We start from the raw sequence: 23004 nt of genomic DNA, 5'->3' as shown, positions 1-23004 counted from the left end.
ATCATCGTGTTCTCGGTTTGGACCGTTGGTTTGCTTTGAGCCTCCTGTTTTGTACCAGGGGATCTGGCCTTGCTCCCTGTGTCCCCAGAGGCGGGAGTCTGGCGGGGCAGGGTGCCCGGAAGTGGGCTGCTCTCCATTCTCAAAGCCTGTTGGCTTTAAGTGTCTGTGCCTCCAGTTTATGCAGAGGAGGGAAAAATTTATAAGTGGCAATTATTTTCTTACAGTCTGGTGAGCAGGCGATGAGAGGTGAGGGGCTTAGCAGAGCGTGGTGTGCGGCGGGGCCACCCACCCCCAGCTCCCCGAGAGCACCGTCCCCGTCCCACGGAGAGTAGAGGCTCATGGGCAGGAAGATGAGTATGTTGGCATTTAAGCCTGCGCACCTCTGGTGGGTGTAATCGCTCTGAAATAAATGATCCGACGTGAAACATGAAGAGCTTGAGTTGATGGGCGGCGTTGTGGACGCGCTGTGAACGTGGGCCCGGCCCAGCCCCCCGAAGCCCAGGGCTTTGAAGCTCTTGGCTTGACTTCGGCTTTCCTTCCCGGTTCCACTCCCTCCCCTGAGGGGCTGGTGAGGGGGGCGGCCGCCCTCCACCGCAGCCTTGCAGGGATGGGGACCCGCGCCCGTGGGCTTACTTTGAAGCAGCCCCCTCACTCCCGCAAGGAGCCAGGGCTCCGCCCGACCCACATCACAGGGGCAGTGCCCGGGTGTGGCTGGGATCTGGGGGCCCCCTCCGGTACATCCCCAGCCCTGTCCCCTCTCCTGCCTGCACGTGGCAGGCCACAGCTGCTGGGCGGCGCGATGACGTGAGGCCCGGCGGGCATATATGTGTGCAGTAGCCGCCGCTCAGCTGGGAAGGGGCCAGGGCGGCTGTCCACCCCGGAAGCCGCTGGTGAACTCCACAAGCCTTAGCGCAGCGCGGGGCAGGGCGAGGCGGCTTGTTCTGGGTCGGGCTGGGGAAAGGAGTCTGCAGGACTGGGGCTCTGGCTTCTCTTGCCCAGAAGGGTCTTCGGACTCCCCGCTGGGCACCCCGCAGAAGGCCGGCTGGATCCTGGGACAGGCTGCGGGTCCTGGGCCCGCCCTCCACCCTCAGGGCCCCGGGGGCTGCCAAATCAGAAAGAGTTGTCCTGGTTTGAAGAAAGAAATCTTTATTAATAATCTTAATAATAATACTGTTGATTTGAATGGTCACACCTTGGAAGCATACAGAATGGTAAGAAAGGAAGCCTGGGGCTTGGCTGCAGTCCTGGGGGGGCTGGGAGGGCGGGGCCGGGGGCGGAGCTGCCGCAAGAAAAGGGTCCGGAGCAGCAGGGGGCTCTGGACAGGAGGGGCCGGGCGGGTGGGGCGCTGTACAACAGGAATAGAAAAGGGGCTCATTTCAGGAGCTTCAGGAGCTGATGCTGAATATATAAAGTGAGGTGTATTTTTTTTTTTTTTTTTTTTTTACTTTTTAAATTTCATGAGACAGTGGAGCCGTGTTGGGAGCCTATGTCTTATTTTTTGCTGCTTGCCCTACTCCAGCGATCCCTGCCTGGCGGGGGGCTCCTCCCTGCTGCCTACCTCTGCTCTCCCACCACCCCGGCAGGACCTGACTCGGGTCCTGGGCGCCGCTCCAGGCCTTTCCCCCCCGCTCGCTCTCCCTGCTCGGGCCTGGCCGTCCAGCCCCGTGGCACCGTGACTCCTGACCTCGCCGTGCAGCCAGGCGCTGGCCTGCCCGGCCCTCTGCAGGACCGGGATGGGGAGGGCCCAGCCCCGCAGGTGGCAGGAGGTCGGCCTTCCCTCCCACTGACCAGGCCCGGGCCTGCCTCCAGCCAGGGAACAGGAAACAGGCTGGTCGGGCCCAGAGCGCATCCTCAGCCCCAAGGCCTCCACCCTGCCGATGCTAGCTCTTAGGTTCACGGTGTGATCCTGGCCAGGCTGCCCAGGAGCCCCCTCACGTGGAGCGAGGGGGGCCTGGGCGCCCCACAGTTCTGGAACTGCGTCAGCCCTTGATGTTGGGGTCAGACCCCAGGGCTGCTGGTCGGACGGACTCTGGAGGCCTGCAAACTCCCTCCCCAGGCTTGCAGAACATGGTGTTGGCGGCATGGCACGAGGGGGAGCTGGGGCCCAGACAGCCGGACACGAGGGTGACGGGCACGGGCCGAAGCCAGAGACCCCGGGAATGAACAGCTGCCCCCCCAACGCCCACCCCAGCCCAGCTGTCCCCTCCACTGGCACAGTTGGCAGCAAAGGTCAAGTCCTGCTGGCTGTTCTCCCCACTCAGGCCTGCGGCCTGTTCCTCCGCTGGGCCCCGCGCGCCCCGGGAGTGGGGGGCCGGAAAGGAAGACTTGGTAGAGAAGAGGCCCCTTCCCCTCCTGCGCTCCCCGCCGGCCTCGGGAGGGGCACTTCGGCCAGCACGGTGGCCGGGGAGGGGCGAGGGCCCGGGGCTCTCCTGGGCTCGGCGCCCCGTGGACGTGCTCCCTCGCAGTGGAGTGCGGCACCGCGCGCGACCTGGACGTGCTGGATGCTTCTTGGTTTGGTTGTTTTGTTTTTTGTTGTTGCTTGGATCTTAACATCTTTTTTTGTTTTGTTTTTTGTTTTGTGATTTTTTTTTTTGTTTTTTTGTTTTTTGTTTTTGCCCTTCATGGTCCAAGAAGGAAACGGTGGAAGCTTTCACTACAACAGAAACAGAAAGGCAGGACTTGCAGTTTCACCGAAGCAACTGCAGGCGTGTGTGAGGACGGACGGAGCGCCGGGTGGGGCGGGAGGGTGCCGGGGCCCCAGGCCGCCCTGAAGTCCTAGCCCCCCACCCGCCTGTCCCCCAAGCCCAGCTTCCGGGAACCGGTGGTCCTGCATGAGCTGAACCGAAAGCCGGCCTCCTCCTCCTCCTCCGGGGCAGAGCGTGGGGGCCGGTGGCGGGGGAGGGGCGAAGAAGGGGCGGCAGGAGCAGAAACCACAGGAAGTGGGCTGGGGGGCGCAGCCTGTGGGCTCTGCTAGAGCTGAGCAGGGCAGGGGCCTGGCTGGCTCTGGGCGGACGAAGACGGGGGGGGGGCATGGTGGATGGACGGCACGGCACAGGCCACGAGGGGCCTTGAGCCAGGCAGCAAGGAGGCGGTGCTCCCGGAGGTGGGAAGTGAGGGGCCGGCACCCAGGCCGTGATCCGCCCGGTCCAGCAGCTGAGAGCCGGTGTGTCCTGGCTGGTGGGGGACCCACACCCTCTAGCTGGCACCCACAGCCCAGCTCTGGCACGCTAGGGGACCTGGGCTTCCCTGGCCCGAGACACCTCCTCCTGCAACGGAGGGGGCAGGGCACCATCCTGACCGGGCAGCCTACCCCATGAGGCTACCTGGGCTGTCTCAGCATTCCCTACGGGACCCCGGCCAGCATGTCCCCCCCCGCCAAGGGCCCAGCGCAGCCCTGGGCACCGTGCGGCCACTCGGCCGCAGACCTAAGCACCAAGCCTCTCCGGACGGGAGGCTGGCATCGAGTGCTGTCTCGCCAAGAAGGCCGGCGATGGGCCTCCCCCTGTGCCTCCCCTGCTCGCCCCTTCTGAAATGTACCCTGATAAAAGGACGTTTCCAAGCCTGGGGAAGGGGCAGGGTGCCCAGGTTGGCCGGGACCCCATCTCAGGCGGTGCCGAGGTGCCATCCTCGGAGCCTGGCTGGAGGGGAGAGCCCGCTGCTGGAAGGAGCACGGCAGGCCGGGGGCCCTCGGCTTCGGTGGGGGTGCGCGGGGGCATTTCTTCCTATGCTTTCATTGCTTACAACAGAGGCTACGGAAGGAGCCCCGAGGCCCGTATGGCCGTGGCCGTTTCCGCCTGCACCGTGCTTGTTACTGCTTCGGCGGGAAGCGGCCTCAAGAAACGTGAACCAGGAATGTTAGTTTCAGCTGTTTGGGGGTGAGGAGGGCAGATGCGGCTACACCGGGGATCAGCTGGGGGAAGGCGGGGAGGGGGCATCGTCTCGGCCGGAAACCCCGCGTCCCGTGGACCGGGGCTCCTCCTCACTCCCTGAGCCCCAGGGGACGGACAGTGGCTGTGGGCTCCTCCTCATTCCCTGAGCCCCAGGGGATGGGAAGAGGGGGTCGCCCTGGCGGGCTCTATTGCTAGTTCTCGGGGAGGGGTCTTGTGCCCAGGCTAGCCCCTCCCGCTGTGTGCATACCGTACCTGAAATGGCTTGGGGGCACAACGTCAACAAAGTCAAAATAGGAAGCAAGGTTTCAGACATACAGGGGTAACCAGGGTCAAAGACACACACGCCATCGGGAGGGGCAGGGAGACCAGCTGGCTGGAGGTGAACCCTATGGGCTTTGGCGTCGCGTGCCGCTGACTGGGGGGGGCGCACTGTCCTCCTGGTGGCTGTGCCTGGCTTTGGCCTGCTGGGTTTGGTGTGTGCTGGGCAGTCAGTGTGAATGCTGCTAGGGGCTGGGCCCTCTTGCTAGTAGGGGGTGAAGCGGCTGTACCCTCCTCGGCAGAGGCTAGCCTGCAACATCAAAGATGACAAACAGCCAATCAGTACCGCCTTTCGGTAGGGGGGAAAAAGCAAAAAGAAAAAAAAAATAAGGAAAAACAAAAAGAAGTCGCTAAATCCCGTTTTTTGCCCCCCTTATTAAGGTTTGCCTTGGGGAGAGCGGATGCCGGTTCTCATGGCAGCAGGGGGCCCTGGGCCTAGTCCTTCCACGGTGGGGGACGATGGGGGCCAGGGGGCTGCTGGGGTCATGGGCCACAGCGCTCCTGGACAATAAGGTTGGAGATGTCTCTTGGCAACTCTCTTGGCTCAGGCCTGACCCTTCCCCGGCCCCTTTCTCCTTAATGGGGGCAGGGGAGGTCTCAGGGCCCCAGCGGGGCTGCCTGCCAGGGGAGGGAGGGGGGGCAGGCCCCAGGAGGGTGGAGGGACCTCCTGCCAGGGTTACCCCAGCCCCTCGGAGCTTTAGGGGGCCCCTGGGGTCCCTGCTCTTTACCCAGGTCCTTGCCTGGGCCCTCCGTCCTGCTGAGGAGGAAAGGTCTCTGGCACTCTTGCTCCCATGTCCCTGGGCTGCCCTGGATCAGGGAGGTCTCCAGAGGAACCTCCTCCCCATCAATCAATTTCAACAGAAAAAGAAAAGATGGCAAGAGCCGCAGAAAAAACTTGGAAAAAAATGAAAATCTTACAAATAAAAATGAGAACATAAGAGGGGCCCCTCTGTGAATGAATGAAAGCTTCTAGCCAGCAGCCGCTCAGAGGGCCGAGCTGACCCTGGAGCCAAGGGGCCCACAAACTGCACTTTTGGGGCCCCCATCTGGGTGACTGCAGCCTGCTGGGGATGCCGGAAACTTGTTAAAAATCAAAAAAGTCAAAACAAAAATCGGGAGGAAGTAATCAAAACCAAGTGAGAAGGAACAATGAGTCCCTATTGGCTCTGGGCCTCCTCCCTCCTTGCCCCTCACCCCCCAGGGAAAATGTGTTCATCTTTGATGCTGGACGCCAAGCTAGCTAAAAACTGACATGAACAGCCCCTGGGGCTGGGGGTGGGTGGGCACAGGAGACAGGTGTCCCCTGGAAGCAGGTCTCGGGGTAGAGAGTAAGCTGGGCTGCCTGTGTCCACAGCTGACCATCCACACACACACACACACAGACACACCGGCCCGCACACCTCCGGCTGCCGCGGGCCCCCCAGGAGTACGCGGGGGCTGGCGAGAGCGGGCCACGGTGCTGCGGAGGGGCCTGGGGGGAGGGAAGCTGCGGGCAGCCCTCGTCCCGCTCCCTGATGTGAGGAAAGGGGCGACAGGACACAGAAGGGACGCGGCGGACACAGCCCCACGAGTGGCGCGGAGGCCCTGCTGGCCTCTGGAGCCTCAGAAAACTGGGCAAAGCGGGCGTCCCAGGCTGCTCCCCAGAGGGCCAGACGTCCTTACTGGGCAGCTGCCCGTCTGGGCGGACCTGCCTCCCTCAAAGTCCCCGAGGGCACCGAGGGGCAAGTCCTCCCCCAAGCTTCCATCTAGGCCTTGGTCCCTCCGGGCACTGGTCAGGGGTCCGGGTCACTCTCCTCCCTCCCACCCCATCCTGGCTGTGGCGCCAGGCCCTCCTCGTCACAGCTGGTGCCCAGGGCCAGGCCGCCCTGCCTCCTTACCATGGTTCCGATGCTGTAGGTCGCCGCGGGGCCGATGGTGTGGTGGTAGGGGTCAGCGGCTGCATAGACTCTGCCATAACTGGGGAGACAGCACAGGGAGGGAGGGAGGCGTGGGGGGGCAATGGGGGCAGGTGAGGGGCCGCAACAGGTCTCCCGCCTCCTCCCAGACGGTGAGCGTCCTCCAGGGTGGTCCCGCCTGCCAGCCACTCCCCCCACCCCCGCCCACCCTCCTCCCCGTCTTTCCTGCCCGTTTAGAAGGAAGTGTCCGGAACACAGCTGGCCACCCTCTCAATTCTCCCAGTGTCCGCTCACCCTGACAAGGGGCCACACGGAAGGAAAAAGGAGTGCCCACAGAGCTGCTCTGGAGGGAAGAAAACCTCGACCCCCCGGAAGAACAAGGGCGGAGTGCTGCGGAAAGGCTCAGAGCAGGACGGGAGGCCGTGGGGGCAGGCGGGGAGGCCACCACGAAGGAAGTGGCACTGTGTCCTCTCCACTTATTGTGTGTGTGAAATGCCTGCTTCTTGTAGCACAGGGCTGGGCCTGCTGTGCACCCCACAAACCCCCACTCCCCCCCAACACATGCGATGGCAGGGGTCTGAGGGTGCCGCTGGGCGGGAGGGAGCCAGAGCCCATCAGTGCCAGGCGCGGGGACTCCCACACGTCCCTAAGCAGGGGCTCTGTGCCCATGTGCCAGGCAGGCCACTCCTGGGGGGAGCCCCGGGGACCTGCCCTCACTGCCCAGAGCCTCCCGCCATCCTCTGCGTGTGCTCGAAGCTGGGCAGGAGGCTGGCTGCTCTCCAACGACCACACTGCCCACCTGGTGTCCTCACACCCCCCCACCAGGAGGGTGCACTCACAGCCTCTCCTCAGCGTGAAGGGGTCTCAGACCCGGCAGCCCTGAGCGGGGTCTGAGGGGCGCCCAGGGGCAGAAGCAGAGCCTCCGAACTCCCCTGCTCCCCCGGGGCCTCCAGCGCTCAGGGAGGGCTCAGGCCTCCAGGGCTGGAAATCAGAGGAGAACTGAACGGTGGGGGGTGGCACGGCCTCCCCAGCCATGCCAGCAGCAAGTGACTAAAGAAATCGGGGGCTCGCTGGCTCAGCGCTCTCTGTCCAGACCCTGCGCCACCAGGAGGAGGCTCCCCCAGGCCTGAGCCGCGGGTAAGTCTTCCCCTCTATCTGAGCCCACCCCTCCAGGGGCCCTGTTGTCCCGCTGGCCCTCTTCACCCCGACCCTGTCCCATACCTGTCGCTGTAGGCTGCCGCGGCTGCCGCAGGCTGAGCATATCTGTAGGCTGCGTAGCCCCCCTGCAGGGGAAGGGGGAGGGAGAGACAGCACAGGGACTTAGTAGGGCCAACACAGCCTTTCAACCTTCACCGTGGCCGGGTGAGCACTGGCTGGTGCAGGCCTGGGGGCACCTAGCTTGAGGTCTAAGGACCGCAGACGGTCAGTGGCATGGCTCGAGGCGGGGGCAGGGAGCACACCTTCAACACCCATCCGTGGGCACCGATGATACGTCTGACTGTGCTCATGGTTTTGGCACATGATCAGTGCCCACAGACCTGGCACCAGCCCAGTGAGCCCCTGACTTTGATGCCAGTGGGTGCCAAGAACCCATGGGTGACTCTGGGGGCCATCCCGGATACTGGGAAGGGTCAAGGGCAAACTCAGATCATGTCTTGGCCCTGGCACAAAGGGACTGTTGAATTATGGGCAACTGCCCAGGACAGAAGCAAGGTCTCATGTTGGGCTGGGTATGTGTGTGAGGTGGGGTCGTCAGCTGGGGCTCCAGGCGAGAGGAAGCAGTAGGGGCAGCCCCGTGAAGGGAGAGAGACGCCACAGGACCTCACCATGGGGTCCACCCTGGAGCCCCTGCCTCCTGGTCTCTCTCTGGGTCTCTGTACTAGACATGGGTGCCCATGGGGGCTCACTCAGTGACCCCAATGTGTTAGGGATACAGGAGAGTCGCCCCTCCTGCCCCCGTCACCCAGCGTCCTGTGGACTGGAGACGACGTGGGCACAGACAGCCCAGGCTCAGCTATGCCAAGGTCCCCAAGGACCCAGTGTCCTGTGCACGTTCACCCTCCCAGGTCCCAAGGATAGGGAGGGATGGGTGAGGGAGGGGGGCCGGGAGGGGAAGACCCTGGAAATCAGCTGAAGGCCTGGACCACACCCACCCCCCCGCCAGGGGGCTGCACTTACATAAATCTCAGCACCATAAAAGCCATCCTGATACACGACCCTGGAAGCAAACGGACAAGAGAGTGGTGGGAACGCTGGAGAGGTGGGGTAGGCCGGCTCCGGTGTCTGCTGAGGAGGGAGGGGGCAGGGTGCCAGCCCTGCCCATGGGACTGGCATTTTAACAAGCGTTTGCTCCAGCGCCCTGTTTTGGTATAACAATAGAGTAACACCCTTGCTGGTCAGCTCCTTTCTCCCACAAAGCCAGGGGCCCCTCGGCCCATGGTGCTTACCCTCCCCCCACCCCAGCCCAGGCAGCTGTCCCCCCCATAGGGGCGGAGGGCACTGGGCCCAGGGTAATGGACCAGGGAGGGCTTAGAGCAGGCCCTCACCCAGCTTAAGGGCCAACCACAATCCCATTAAATCATCCAGCAAGGTGCTGGGGCTCTAAATGTCCCCCAAATGCCAGTGACCCTTGGTGCCCATGGCAGGGTGGGGCTGGGGTACGATATGGGGGCAACTGCAGTGGGAAGGTCTGGGGGTTCCCACAGCCCCCCACAGTTCTGGAAAGGCTGCCTAGCCCTTCTGGCTGCCCGAGGCCTCCCTCCCCGCACCCCCTGGGCCTTTCTCCATGCCTCCCTCCCCGTGCCTCCCCAGTACTCACGCTCCGTAAGTTGGGATGGGGGGCGGGGGCGGCGCAGCCCGAAACGTATTATACACGGCCCGGCCCCGACCCCGTAGGTGCGCGCCCCTGTAGGCAACGGCTGTGCCCGTGGTGGGGTAGGGGAACCCCGTCACTGCAGGAAAGGGGGCCAGAGAAGAGGCGGTGAGAGGGAAGGCCCAGAGAGGGTGAGGGCAGGCCCAAGGGCCCGGCCGGGGCGCAACCACACCTGGCCCCGCCCAACCACACCTGCACGACCACGCCTCCCTCCTGGCCACGCCCTCTGGCCACGCCCCCCGGCCCTTCACACCCAGAATGAGGGCTCCAGCCTGTACCTGCATAGAATTCAGGCCCGTAGACTGCGCCTACCACGGGATTTAGCTTCCAGCCTAGAAGAGAAGCAAAAAACCCCAATCACCGTCTTCCCCATTCTCTCCCCACCTCACACTATCCTGGGGCCTCCCATGTAAGGCGGGGCCTCTGTAGATGGCTGGCCGGACCGCCTCCCTTTGCAGGCAGGGTGAGCAGAGACCCCGGCCCCTCGGATGCTGCAGCCTCACCGGGTCTGACCTTCTGCTCCCTAAATGCCAGGGACCAAGTCACTCCTGACCCATCTGCCTGGCTGTCCTTGTGATTCATTTCAAAAGCCGGCCCACCCCAGCCTAGCCGGGGCCCCAGCCCAGCAGCTTGGAGTCTGCAGTCTCCGCCAGAATTAGGAAGGGACATCTGCAGGCCCACAGCCGGGATGAGGAGTCTGGGGGCGCCCCTGCTTCAGCACATGACAGAGCCCAGGCATCGGAAAGCTGTCCCCGGTGGGGGCCTGGCTGCCTTCCAGCAGGGTGGGAGGCTGCCGTGAGGGGCGGGGCTTCTGCCGCAGACTCCTCCCACCTCCTGCCCCGCAGCTTCGGTCCTGGCGTGGAGCTCTTTCCCCACTGCCCAGTCCTGCCCTGGCCATCCTCAGAGCAGCCAGTGGAACGGCTTCCTGGGGAGGAAAGGGCCTTGGGATTCGAGGTAATAATGACCACATTTCCTGAGCATCTCACCACGTGCCACGGTGTTCTAAAGCCAGCCAGTGAGGTGGGTGTCACACCCCCCCGTTTTCCAGATGAGCAAGTGGAGGTCAGGGAGGTGCAGCAGCCTCACAGCCCAGAGCGGGCAAGTGGCAGAGCCAGATCCAAACCAAACCCACATTGCTGGCCATTCCCTGGCCCCCAGCTGTCGGCACCCGCCGCCTCTCCCTCTTTGCAGGCGGGCCGGCTCAGGCCGCTGGCTCAGGGCCCTCGGCTTCTGGGCCAGTCTTCTTCTCCCACCAGGGACCCAGGTGCAGGAGTGAAGCCTGCTTCCATCTGAGGCCCCTGGGGATGGACACCAGCTGGCTTTGAGGGGGCTCTGACCCCAGGCGCTAGCTCAGATAGAATGGGCTGGGAATGGTATATTTGACCGAGCCCAGCCCCCTGGCCCCCTCAGTGTACCTGGTCTTATGTTTGCAGGATGCCCTGAAGGCCCAGCTCCATACCCCTTTTGACTTTGTGAGGAGGGACAAAAGGGACTGAGCCCACTGGCCAGCTAGCGAGACACCTCTGGAGAGCATGGCAAAGGGCCAGAGCAGGTCATTAGCGTCAGCTCTGTGAGCCTCATTCCCAGATTCTAACATCCCCACTGCTGGGTGGGTGGCCGGAAGGCATTCAGGACAGACCGTCGGCAACCGTGTTCTTCCTAGGGGCCCATTCTCCACTTTCCATGAGACTGTGGTCACCTTCCCTCCCCTTCCACCATCACCTGACCAGCGTGGCTCTGTCTGAACGTTAATGCTGAGACTCTGGAACCTTCTCTGAATCCCAGATCAGGAGGGAAGAAATATTTCATCTCCTAAAAAGAACTCCAGTCCCAAGAACGTAGTTTTCTTAGTAAAAACCCATGACGGAGCAGTGTCCTAGAGCAATGACCCGAGCCCCCCTCCCCCGGGCCCCAACCCAGTGGCTTTTCTGAGTCCATTCTTCGAGGTGGGACTTCTCTTGAGATGGTCCTGGCACATCCACCTGCCGATTCTGGAATCCTGGGCATCTTTATCTGTCACTCTGGCTTCCTGGCCTCTACCCGTTGCTGCCAGTCCCATTTCACTGTGTGGGACCCCAGATGACAGAGGCAGCTGGAGACCCTCCTGGGAGTCTCCTTTGTTTCTTCTGTAAATAGTCTTAACACCTGGTCAAACCTGGTGAGCTTGACGGCGGACACTTCTGCTCCTCTTCCCCCCGCAACCAATGAACTTCTGAGTGCTCTGGAGTGTTCTAGAGTCTTCAAGCCACACTCCCAGGCCACCACAGCCCACATGCTGCACTTCACTGTCAGCCCATAGAGAACCTGGGGCCAGCCCACTGCGGCCCTTGTCCTCCTTGCTCAGGCCAGTGAGGACGCTTCGGTGAGACTGTTGCTGTGAGCCCCCGGCTGATCCTTGTGCAAGCAGTGCTGGTTCCGTGCCCATCCTGGGCCAGGAATGCAGTGGTTCAGGCGTGGACTCTGTTCTGAATTCCATGCTTCCTGGCGTTCTCAGGCCTGGCCAGACAGTAGGGGGTGTGGCTCTTGGGTGAAGTGGGCATCTGGCTCCTGATGATCGTCCTGACTCTCTAAACACGTCTGTCTACCACTTTGCCTTCCAGTGCCAAGCACTCAACGGGAGTTCAGGACACTGGCAAAGTCAGGCACCCTCAGATTTTTAGGAAAGCTCTGAGCTTTCATAGTCCTCAGGAAAGCAGGATGGGAGGCATAATAATCCAGCCTAAATGTGGCTCAGCCAGACGCCTGTCCTGCTCCAGGAGGGCACAGGGGGAGGCCCTGCTGGTGGGTCCCGTGGCAGATCCCCCCCAGTGTCCTGCCCCTTGCTGGCCTGTCACCTGAGTCCCTGTGTGGCCAATCACACAGGGACAGGAAGGCTGGGGGGTGAGAAGCCAAGCCCCCGCCCCGCAGGGAGACTTATCCTGACTGTGAGCAGGGCTGCCATTCCCTGGCAGGGGGATGAACTCAAACAGGCCCCAGGGAGTTGCTGGCTACACGCAAACCCCTCCGCGTTGCCGGGTGGAGTCAAGACACGCAGCTGAGGGCCACCCCTCCACTCAGCCTCTGGGCTTCTGTCTTCAAGGAGGACTGGCTTCTGCTTGGGTCCGGCACGTGCATGTGAGACCACTCAGTTGAAGCGCATTATGGATGGCAAGGCTCCCGTGGGGGCCTCAACCTTCCAGTGTCTCCGTGGTGGGTGGGGAACTATCCTAAATCATCTTCACTTTCACTGAATATTGAGTACCTCTAACCCAGGCGCTCCCTCACTGCTTAGAAACTAAGTAGTAATCCAGGAAGTGGCCACACCCACTGTGCCCGAAGCCTGTCCACGTGGTTTCTGGGTGCCCTGTGTGCTTGGGAAGGCCCAGGCGTCTTGCCAACTGTGTGGGTGGGGTGGGCGGCCCCAGTCCTCCTGCTGACCCGGCAGAGCTGGGACATGAGGGGGCACTTGGCATCCAGGGCGGTGGGCCTCCAGCGGCCGAGGCTCCTCCAGGGCCCGTGTCCAGGCCGACCACCCCGTGGCCTCCCCGTGGCCTCCCCGTGGCGCCTTACCGTTAGTGTAGGGGTTCGCAGTCTTCTTGTTGGTCATGACACGGGCTGTGGCATTATTGACCTACCCGGAGAGAAGGAGGGAGAAGGTGAGGGTGAGGGGAGTGTTAGCCTCCTTGCAGGCGTCTGGCCACCCCGGTCCTGCTCTGCACTGTTCCTGCATGGCCACACGGAGGGGGCTGGGGGCTGGGAGGAAGGCCCAGGACAGCCTCTGCTGCCCGCCTGGCCCCCCACCCTGGCCTGCCCTCCTCCCAGGCCGCCCCTCTCCACTGTGCTGCCCCCGCAACTCCAGGGAGCCTTGGCCACCACGGCTCCTAGCCCTCGGCTCAGGCACCATGTCCGGCCCGCTGGTTCTTGCCCTTCACGTGCTGCTCCCACAAACCAAGCCCCAGTCTCTCTCTGGCAACCCCAGGCCACTGGAGAAGCTAGCTGGTGGACTCTCCACAAAGTGCTCTCAGCCCAACTGACAGACCGGCCCCCAAGACATTCTGTGCCCTTGTTGGCTGCTGAGGCCTTCCCAGTCACGGGCACCCCTCTCATGGGGGTAGCACGCCATTCCCGAGGCCAGCAGAGAGTTCCTGATGGGACCCCTCGGGAGCAAGGCCAATGGGAGAGGGGGCGGGTGGGTGGGCGCCAAGGGGGTGGGTCCTATCTCAGACATCTAAGACCCTCCCCCTGGAGGGCCAGGCTGGGGTGTAGAAAGGCAGGGGGGAAGGCCTGTGTGGTAGGAAGTAGAGAACAGGGCAGGTGGTGGAACCCAAGAAAGGAGTCGGGGCCATTCTGCTTCTACCACATGGAGTGTGAACCCCTGGACCTCGGGCTGCATCCTCAGGTGCCCACTGGGCATGAACCACTGGCCGAGGTCAGGGCCTCCAGGACCCCTTCTGCTTCTGGAAGCCCTCCCCCCAGGCCTTTCCACTTCTCTTCCCGTGGACTCTGTACTGCTGCTGACCCCCTCCCCTCTCTGGCCACCCCTCACTGCCCTGCTTGTCCAGGAGCCCAGCTCCCAGACACCTAGAGCCACGGCACTGGGGTGGGGGGGGATGGGCAGCCCACCAGAAAAGGGGCAAGGGGGGTTGAGGGGGGGCCCCTGACCTCCTCTCTCTGCTGCTCCTCAGGGCTAGGTCCCTTCCTGGCAGCTGGGGAGGGGAGGACAGGGGGCAGCTGCCACTCCCTGCTGGGAGGGGTCCAGGGGATTAACAGCACCTCCCAGCTGGGGGACAGACTGAGCTGGCTGTGGTCCTTGGAGCTGCCAAGCCTCAAACACATGATTTTCGGGGCTCCTCCCAGGGTCTGGCTGATTCCCACAGTTGGGGGGCCTCCTCCAGAAAGCAGAGGGAGGGGGCCCTTGGGTGGGCCCAGGAGGGGTGGCAGGAGATGGGCTGGGCTCCGGCCTTGGCGGGGCCCTGCCCTCCCCGCCCTGCCGCCCTGCTCCGGGGACCCTGGCCCGGCTCTCCGCAGGGTGGCTGAGGGGTGGGGGAGGGGGACCTGGGCGACAGTGGCGGTTCTCAAGGGCACGCCCTGCGCAGCACACTTATCTGAGCACCTCAATTTTCCGTCCCTCTACGATCGTCCCATTCAGCTTCTCCCGGGCTCGGTCAGCATCTGAGCTAGTTTCAAAAGTTACAAACCCAAAACCCTGTGAGCGGAGAAGGACAGACACGGAGAGAGAGGATGAGAGGAAGGAAAACATAGGAGGAGTGGGGTGGGGGGGGCGGGACAGTTGGGGGGGGAGAGAAGGGTGGGGGGGGAGAGAGAGAGAGAGAGAGAGAGGGACTGAGTCAGGTGAGTTGAAGGAGAGGTCGGCAGCCCAGAGGCCTGCCCTGGTGCCACCAGCAGGATGCCCAGGAAGGGTAGGGCCCCAGGCGGGGGCAGCTGCTGGCCTGGCCCGAGCCCGGCCTGAGCTGACCGCCTGGCACCTCCCAGAGGACAGGCCAAAGCTCCAAGAGAGATGCTGAGCCGGCCAGGGGCCAGGACAGTCACCCTGATGCCCCCTGGGGGGCAAGGGGGGTCGGGGGGGTCCGGACCTCCTGGGGACAGCCCCACCCCCCTTCCCCCCAGGAGCCTGCACGGGGGTCTTCCCTTGCCTGAGCAGGGAGCAGGGCCGGGGTCTGCCGGGCCCCCTCCCGTGCCCCCCCTGCAGCCGCGCCCCCGAGCCTCGGCCGGCTCTCGGGCAGGCCAGCGGGGGGCGCCCCGGAGGAGCGGTCGGCGGGTGGGGCCCCGGGCCGGGCGCAGACAGAGGTCCCGGCAGCTCGGAGAGAACGGAGCGGAGCGAGCGGCTGCAGCACCAACACAGACGGCGGGGGCGGGGCGGGAGGGCGGAGGGGCGGGGAATACAAGCACCCGTGTAGCTCAGGGGTCCTCGGGCGCGGAGCTCTCCAGGAAGGAAACGCACATTTCACACGTTAGCCTGGCGGGACCTACGGCCGGCGCTGTAATGGTGGCAGCCTCCGGGCGGCACCCACCTTGGAGCCCCGCTCGTTAAAAATGATCTCCACGTCTAAAATTTTTCCGAATTGCTGCAGAGACAGAGAGGGGGTGGGGAGACAGGGGAGGGTGGGTTAGGGGTGCCGGCCGCCCCTCCCGGCACGCCTGCTTCCCAGGAGACCCTCACCTGCTGCCCGGTCCCACCCAGCCCCCGCAGGCAAGAGGAGGGGCTCCTGGTGTAGCGGGGTCTGGGCACAGGCGACCCCTCCCCACGTCCTCGTGGAGAGGGCTTTCCCTGCCTGAGAGCCGGGGAAGGGGGCAGCCTCCCCCAGAGTCCCTCTCCTCTCCCTGCCTGGACTCTGCCCCAAGTCACTGAGGGTCACCTCTAATTCACCCTAAAGGGCAAAGGCCTACGGAAAGGTTCTTCCCAAACGGTAAGGTTGGGAGGGGGGCGGGAGCCCCCGGGAGAGACGAAGTGCTGTGGAGGGACCCCGTACTGCCGGCAGCCTGGGCTGTGTGGGGTGCGGAACACCACTGACCCCAAACCCCTCCACCTCTCTGGGACGTGCTGGCCAGCAGGCCCAGATGCTGTGCCTCGCCCCTTCCTGCCCCATCACTGGCCCAGGACCCCCAGGGCAGCCCCAGCTCTCTCACTGTCACAGGAGACCACGGACCTGTGAAACCAAATCCCCGCAACCGGGTCCCCAGCGGCCTGTCCTGAGGCCTCCAGTGTGTGTAACTGATGGGTGTCCCCCGCATCCCACAACCCTGGGAGCTGTCAAAAGGGGCAGTGACAGGACACGGAGCAAGACAGCAATGCAATCCCAACTCTGAGGAAGGCTGAAACAGGGAGGACGGTGCCCGGGTGTGGGGACGGGTGAGCCGATGCCCGGGTGTGGGGACAGGTGAGTTGATGCCCTGATTGTGGGGACGGGGTGAGCTAACATCCCAGTATGCAGACAGGTGAGCTGACGCCCCAGTGTGGGGACGGGTGAGCCGACGCCCGGGTGTGGGGACGGGTGAGCCGACGCCCGGGTGTGGGGACGGGTGAGCCGATGCCCTGGTGTGGGGACGGGTGAGTTGATGCCCTGATTGTGGGGACGGGGTGAGCTAACATCCCAGTATGCAGACAGGTGAGCTGATGCTCCGGTGTGGGGACGGGTGAGCCGACGCCCGGGTGTGGGGATGGGTGAGTTGATGCCCTGATTGTGGGGACGGGGTGAGCTGATGCCTGGTGTGGGGATGGGGTGAGCTGACGCCCTGGTGTGGGGACGGGGTGAGCTGATGCCTGGTGTGGGGACGGATGAGCCGACGCCCGGGTGTGGGGACGGGTGAGCCGATGCCCAGGTGTGGGGACGGGTGACCTGACATCCCAGTATGCAGACAGGTGAGCTGACGCCCTGGTGTGGGGACGGGTGAGCTGACGCCAGTTGATGCCTGTTGCATGGGGACAAGTGATGGGATACGGACTGAGGGTCCTGGTCTGGGTGAACTCTGTAAGGCGGCTTTCAGCGGGGCCCCAGGCTCGAAGAGGTCGGCAGCAGCCTGGCCCAGGCCAAGAGGAGCTGAATCCTGATGATTCCAAATCCCATCAGCCCCTCACTGTGTCTAAGCCCCACGTGCAATGGGCCCTGGCCTCCAAGAAGGGGGGTGGCTATTTGGGGCAAGGTGTGGGTGCTGAGGCCATCCGAGGCCACCCTCAGGGCACCTCCCCTTTGATGGATCCCATCTGGGCGGTGGGTGGCGTGAAGGCAGGGCTGGGTTCAGGGGCCAGAGACTGCCTAGCTTGTGGCAGGGGTGAGGGTGGGCACTGTGTTGGCCGCAGGGAAGAGGGTTCGGGGTGCGGGAAAAAATGCGGACCAGGCGCACGAGGCTTCCGTGGCTGCTCTGTTCTCGGATGAACGGCCTGACCGCCGCCCCCTCCCCCCCATGGGGTTCGGCCCCCAGCACCTAGTGGGCCTCAGCCCCTGCGTGCTGCTCAGGTCAAGCGGCAGGAAAGTAGCCACAGGATGGAAGGCCTGCCCTGCAGGTTCTCATGGCCTCACGGCAGCTGGCCGAAATCCTAAAGCACAAAATCTAGGAACCGACCCGGAGAATCCAGGGAGCCAATCAGCCCGGGCCGGCTTCCCACGGTTGGAGCACTTGCCCAGAGCCCCATGGACACAGGCACAAAGAGGCGGAGTGCTCAGCCCTCAGCACGCAGGAGCGGCAGGGGGCTGAGCTGCCCCTCCAGCTGGCCTCTGAGGGCCCACGGGGTCTGGCACAGGCCTCAGCCCCACGGGGACCCTAAGAAGCCCTGAGCACAGGTGGGGCGGTGTGGGGGGCGGATTTCTGGCTGCCCATCCCGCGGGCTCAGGTCAGAGCAGCGCTGGTCGCAGGAGGCAGTGGGATCCTGGGGACGTGGAGCAGGGGCGGGTGGGGTGGGGGCCGGGATGGAGGGGCCGCACACACTCACCCCGAACATTTGCCGCAGGTCGGGGTCCCTGAACCGGAAGGGGATGTTGGAGACGTGTAGCCGCTTGGGCTGCTGCTTCTCTGTGGGGTCGGAGGGGTGCAGTGGCTGGCTGTCCGTCTGTGCCGCTTCGTCTGTCTGCTGTGGGCAGAGCACCGGGCTGTGAGGTGCCCCTCAGCTCCCACCCGCAGGAGGGGAGGCTCTAGAGGCCAGCTCCCCCAACGCCCTGGGCCTCCCCATCCTGGGGCTGGATTGGGGTGGGGGGTCTGGGCGGGCGATTCTCACTAAGTACAGCCTCGCAACCTCGCAAGCCTCCCCCCGGCAGGCCTCTGCCCGGGCTGCGCTGGCTGCTACCGCGGGGCACGGCCTCCGGGGCTGGGGGTGTCTCCACTCCCCCGGCTCGGCCCTGTCCCCAGAGGTGTGACCTGAACGGTCCCTCAGCTCCACCACCGACTATTATGATTGTCAAAGTCCCAGGTCTGCCCTTTGCCGGACACGGTCTAAGTGCTGGGAGCACGGGGACCCACGAGGCAAGGACCTCTGAGTGCACAGCCCCCGCGAGGATGAGGCCGGGACGGGCGCCGAGGCCACAAGCCTGTGAGGCTCCTCTGGGTGGACTTCTGCAAGGACGGGCCACCATCACCACCCGGCTGGCCGTCAGCCCGGTTCTGTCCCCGCTGAGCCACCGTGCCACAGGCATGCAGCGGGCGCTCCGTCAACGATGGGCCGAGGTGGCCGCTCAGCTCACCGTGACCCGGACGCCGGGCGCTCACGGGGACACACCAGCACCGCCCACCGCCAGCCCCGAGGCTCGTGCTGGCTCAGCTCGCTGGCGGGGCACGTCGGAGTGCGAGTGTCCGGGAGCGGCCCTTAGCCGGTGACAGACACGGCGGGCGCGCAGGCGGCCCGGTACCGCGCCTGGGGCTCCTCCGTGTCCCCGTGTCCCTGGGGGGCCAACAGGCTGAGAACGTGCCTTTCCCTGCTCCTTGCTCGCCTGCCCCAGTTCCCCACTCTTCTGTCAGCGTTTTCTTGGGATCACGTCCCTGGCCCTCTGCTTGGACTCGGAGCCTTGTCCAGGGTCTGCTTCTGGGACTGCGGGACCTTGGCCAGAGGCGTGAGGGGCCCCGAGCGTCTCCGACACGCCTGGAGAGCAGGGGCGGGAGGGTCCCCCGAGGCCCACGCTGGAGTTTGTACGAGGGCCAGTGCTGGTGGCCGTGGCCCCCCACGTGGCCTGACCGGCAGTGACAGGCCGGCAGAGGAGAGACGCCCAGAGTCTGCTTCCCTCGGGTCTCGGAGAACCGTCGCGTTGCTTAAGCCTCTTTCTGGTGGGTTTCCTTGCGGTCCAGCAAAGGAGTGTTGACGGGTACAACAGGCCTCCCAGAGCTAGGACAGGTGAGCAGGGCCAGGCCACTGTGCCCGAGGCCTCCTCCAGGCCGAGGAAATGGAGCCCAAGGGGCGGCTAGTGGCAGGAGGTCTGTCTGTGGACTCCTGAGTGGCTGCCCTCAATGGCCAACCTGTTCATCCTTTCTGGAAGGAGGGGGCTGTTCCCCTACTCTGGCGCTCAGCCGGGAGGCCTCTGACCAGGCTCCCAGGCAGCAGATGCCAGAGGTGAGGGGAGTGCTCGTCATCAGCTCCTGGGCTGGTGAGAGAGGCTGAGCACCTGCTCAAAGGTCCCTTACACTCAAGTCTGCGCTCCTACGTTAGGAAGCAGCAACGGTGCGCGATCCCCAGTGTGGCTGGAAGCCACCGTCCTCTTGTTCAACGGGGGCGTGCGTGACCTGTTCCGGTGGGGTAGCCATCCTTTGAGGGGTGGGCCCGGTTCTGACGAGCGTGTGTTCTCGGAGTCCTCCTATCAGGCTGCCAAGTGATGCCCGTCTCAGGCTGGGGCTGGAGGTGATGTAGCACCTGGGCCCGGGGGTCACCAACCGGCCCCAGGAGCCAGGTTACTGGAGCAACCGTGGAGGAACTGCTGGTGGTGGGGGTGGGTGGCAGGTCCACGGAGGCAACACCCGGCAGCCGCCTTTGGGTGCCGCAGGGACACCCGGGAGCTCCTCCTGCGAAGCCGGGACCTGCGAATGCCCAACAGCCCTGCCTGCGCCCCCGTTCTCCTTCTCCCTTGGTCCCGCTCTTCCGTGCAGACAGCAAGCTCGCGCTAGACCTGCAGAAGCTCGTCTGCGCCCCTGAATCCAAGCAGAACCCGCCGCGCACCTGCTGACTCTCCCACCCTCTGGTAACGACCAAGTGTGGCTCTTCCCGTGCAGTGGTCAGGGTGCCCTCTGTCACCATGCCACCACCCAGGGCATTTCACACACCCGATCCCTCCGCGGCTCCTGGGTACAGATGACTAAAGGAGTCACCCTGAATTTGGGAGTTCAGCCCGAGAGGGGCGTGTAATGCTGACTGTGGACCAGCAGAGGGCAGCGGTCAGCTCGGCCAGCGCACCCGGAGCACCCGGGGAGCCCTGGGCGTTGGGGGCCGTGCGGGGCCCCTGCCCAGGCAAGCGTCCGGGGCCTCCCGAGCTTCCCTTCTGCCTTGGGCCCACTGTGAGTCTCCACATCCAGGCCCACCCCCCCCGCCGTGCTCCAGACCCCTCGGTAGAAGCCTTGGAGGGGAGCCAGCTGAGGGCAAGGAGGGGGAATGGGGTGTTGGGGGGTCCTGTGGAATGAATTGTAAGTGGGGCCAGAGCACAAGCAATCGGAAGGAGCCCCCTCGCCCCCCAGCACAGCTACGGACAGAGGCAGATGAACGGGTTCGGTGACTGTAAAATCGTAAGATGTGTGGAGAAACCCCCAGGGTTAACAGCCTGGTGGAGAGAGGCAGGGGTGGGGAGGGGGCCGGCCTGAGAGGCCTTTCCCTGGGACTCCCCTTGTCTTTTCTCTCTCTCTTTTAAAGCAACCTCTGCCCCCAGTGCTCAAAGGCAAGGAAGAAGAAAACAACAGTGACCTACCCTACCCCCCACCAGTCTCAGTCACCCCTCCCCTCCCCCAGCTGGCCACAGGAGCTTTGCTTCTGCATCCTTCTCCTTGTCCCTGTCACCTTAGCCATCATGCCCCCTCCCCCCACTCCCCATTCAAGGCCAGGACCTGACCTCTGGTGGACCAGGGGCAGGGCCCAGATGTGCCCAGCACATCCCCCACCGTCAGAGGAGCCTACAGCCCCCGTGCCTGGGCCTCCCCAAGCTCACTTGGCACAGGGAGAGGCCCAGAGAGCCCTGGGCAGGGGCTCATGGCCGGAGGGTCTGGCAGGGGCTCGGGCAGCAGGATGGCCTCATGGCTGGATGGAGCCAAGGCTTGCTGATATGACAAGAGGAAGAGATCCTGGAAATGTTTCTCTGCAGCCCCTCACGCCTGCTCCCCCAGAGGCTCCTGGGCACGCGTGTAATGACCATCCGCTGCTCGCCAGACGTGGCTCAGCCCTGCTGGGTGGCCAGTGTGCCTGGGAGAGGCCATCTCCACGTGCGGCCTTGAGCCGTCTGTTTATGACGATGTCTTCGCCATAATGGGCAGCCCCTCCTTGGGCGGAGCTGTGTGCTCCCACTTCGGACTCTGAGCGACAGAATATTCTAAGAGCTCTCTGCCGGCCACGCACCTGTTGCGCTGATGCTGACCGAGTGTGTCTCCTGCCTGCACCTGGCCGGGCAGCATGGTGGGGGCGCACAGCTGGGTCTCACCCCCGGTGGTGGGGGAGTGGGTGGGGGGGCTGGGGGGTGCTTTCCATCTCGCACTGTGGCCTTTGGTCCCCTTTGCGCTGGCACCTGCTAGCTGGGGAGGGGAGAGGCCCAGGGGACAGGCCCTGGGAGGTGCAGGGCACAGAGGAAGAGGGGGAGAGTGGGGGTAGCTTCTGAGTGTAGAAGCCCCTCTGGCTGTCCCGGGATTCGGGGAGGACAGGTGGGTGGGAGAGCACCTGCAGGGGACCTGCATGACCTTGAGTGAATGAGCACTCTGGGGAGGTGGTCCCCAGCCTGTGTCTGTGGGTCCCTGCAGAGTAGTGAGGAGGGCCCCGATCCATCAGCAGCCGCTGTCCCACACGGCACCTCCTGCCGCTTCTGCCAGAGATGACGAACGAATCCACACGCAGGAGAGAGCAGGTCTGGACAGAAGCTGTGGCCCTCACCCCCTGCTGCCCTGTACCTCCCCACCCGGACCCCAGGCTGCCGGGGTGGGGAGGGCCGAGAGGAAGCTTCGGTGAGCTGAGAAGCCTTCACGCAAGGATGGGACATAGGACAGCTGACCCGGTGTGGAGGTGTTCAGCTTTAGCTGGGAGCACTGGGCAGCTCTTCTGGGAAGAAGGTGGCTACTGGAATCTTAGAGCAGGATGGGGTGCCCTCGCCCTCTCCGGCTCCTCCCGAGGTGGCACACGTGTGCTTGTGTTGGTACCCAGGCTCTGAGCGCCCATGCTGTCCAGCGGTGGCCAACGTCTTTGCCTGGGTGTCTTCGTGTCCTCTGCATCTCCACATAAGCCTGCAGAGGCTCATCTGGCCCCGGGCGTGGCCAGGAACGGTCTCTCCTCTGTCTCCCCGGATGGAAGACCCACAGACCCTGACGTGCCTGCAGGACTTGAAGAGACCCGGGCTGGTCGAAGGAAGGTCAAGGCGGCCCCGTTGACCAGGCTTGGGGCGCAGTCGGGCCCAGGCGCTTTCCTCGGGAGGCGCTTGGCCAGAGAGGTGAGACTCCCACCTCTCAGTTGGGACAAATCCTTTCTGGGACTCCTGAGTCCCCTCCGGGGCCCCTATTTTGTCACAGGCATGGAGGCCGTGACTGGCCCCTGTTGACTTTTAGGTCCCTGCCAGGCGGGAACTGGTGGCCACCACAGGGCAGGGCTGGTCATCTCTTCCCTGGACCCCCCCGTGCTGGTTCAGTGTGTGGCACACAGTAGGGTCCCCACGACCATCGGCCAAGGGGAGGAAGGCTTCATGCTCTTCGCGGTCCAGCCGCACCTGGCACTCCGGTGTCCAGGAGGTCTCCCGGCTCGTTCTGTGGCGCAGGCATTCGCTGTCGCCTCTCCCCCGTGGCACCTGCCAGTGTGACCGCCTTGTCTCCTGCACTTGATCCAGGGCGAATTCCCGGCCTCACCCTTTGTTTGTGAGGAGGCCTTGTCATGGGAGCTCTGGCCAGATACACCCTGTCCGCCGGAGCCCTTCCGAAGGACACCGTCCACCGGCCGTGATGCGGTCACGCCGAGCGCTTCCGGCTCTGCTCTGAGCACACCCATGCCGTGGGTTTGAGGAAGCCGAAGCAGAGGCAGAGCGGCCCCAGAAGCACAGTTCGGCTCCCAGTTTGAGGGCCCGTAGGCCTTGCCTCTTGCAGCTGCAGGAACCCCGGGTGGGGGGTCTACGGGTCTATGGGAGACTCCCCACACTGGGACGTGGGGAATGGAAGAGGTCTGACTTCACTGGCGGTGATCCACACGGGGCAGAAGCGCACTGGCTGGGCCCCACATGAGGGGCCGGTCCAGTCCAGTGGGCAGCTTGGGTGGGCTCTCTCCCCAGAGAGCTTGGGGGCTGCTGTCCACACCGGGAGGGTGGGTGGTATCTGGGTCCACAGGGCACCCCGGGAGCCAGCCGGAAGGGCGGCTGAGGGAGCACGGAGGGGGGCGCCCATCGGG

General features: G+C 64.4%; 1 protein-coding gene across 8 annotated transcripts in view; it reads right to left on the bottom strand.

Annotated features, from left to right (window-relative positions):
• Window positions 1-1134: 1134 nt before the first annotated feature.
• The window catches only part of RBFOX3 (RNA binding fox-1 homolog 3), a 458835-nt gene continuing 436965 nt past the window's right edge, over window positions 1135-23004 (bottom strand). For 4 of the 8 annotated variants that reach the window (XM_081804338.1, XM_081804340.1, XM_081804339.1 and 1 more), the window contains 10 exons: window positions 17404-17541; window positions 14987-15040; window positions 14068-14160; window positions 12525-12585; window positions 9254-9307; window positions 8922-9054; window positions 8282-8462; window positions 7325-7386; window positions 6086-6164; window positions 2681-4458 (listed from right to left, as the gene is read on the bottom strand). In XM_081804338.1, the coding sequence (XP_081660464.1) occupies window positions 4414-4458; window positions 6086-6164; window positions 7325-7386; window positions 8282-8462; window positions 8922-9054; window positions 9254-9307; window positions 12525-12585; window positions 14068-14160; window positions 14987-15040; window positions 17404-17541 (900 nt within the window). In that variant the 3' untranslated portion in view covers window positions 2681-4413. Of the gene's footprint in view, window positions 2654-2678; window positions 4459-6085; window positions 6165-7324; window positions 7387-8281; window positions 8463-8921; window positions 9055-9253; window positions 9308-12524; window positions 12586-14067; window positions 14161-14986; window positions 15041-17403; window positions 17542-23004 lie in introns of those variants that run through there. The other 4 variants (XM_081804335.1, XM_081804334.1, XM_081804337.1 and 1 more) reach the window with 4 other exon arrangements.

The sequence above is a fragment of the Leptonychotes weddellii genome, chromosome 15 (assembly GCF_054177405.1).
Source record: "Leptonychotes weddellii isolate Sample4059 chromosome 15, ASM5417740v2, whole genome shotgun sequence".
NCBI classification, from domain to species: domain Eukaryota; kingdom Metazoa; phylum Chordata; class Mammalia; order Carnivora; family Phocidae; genus Leptonychotes; species Leptonychotes weddellii.
This window is presented reverse-complemented; position numbering and strand designations above follow the sequence as displayed.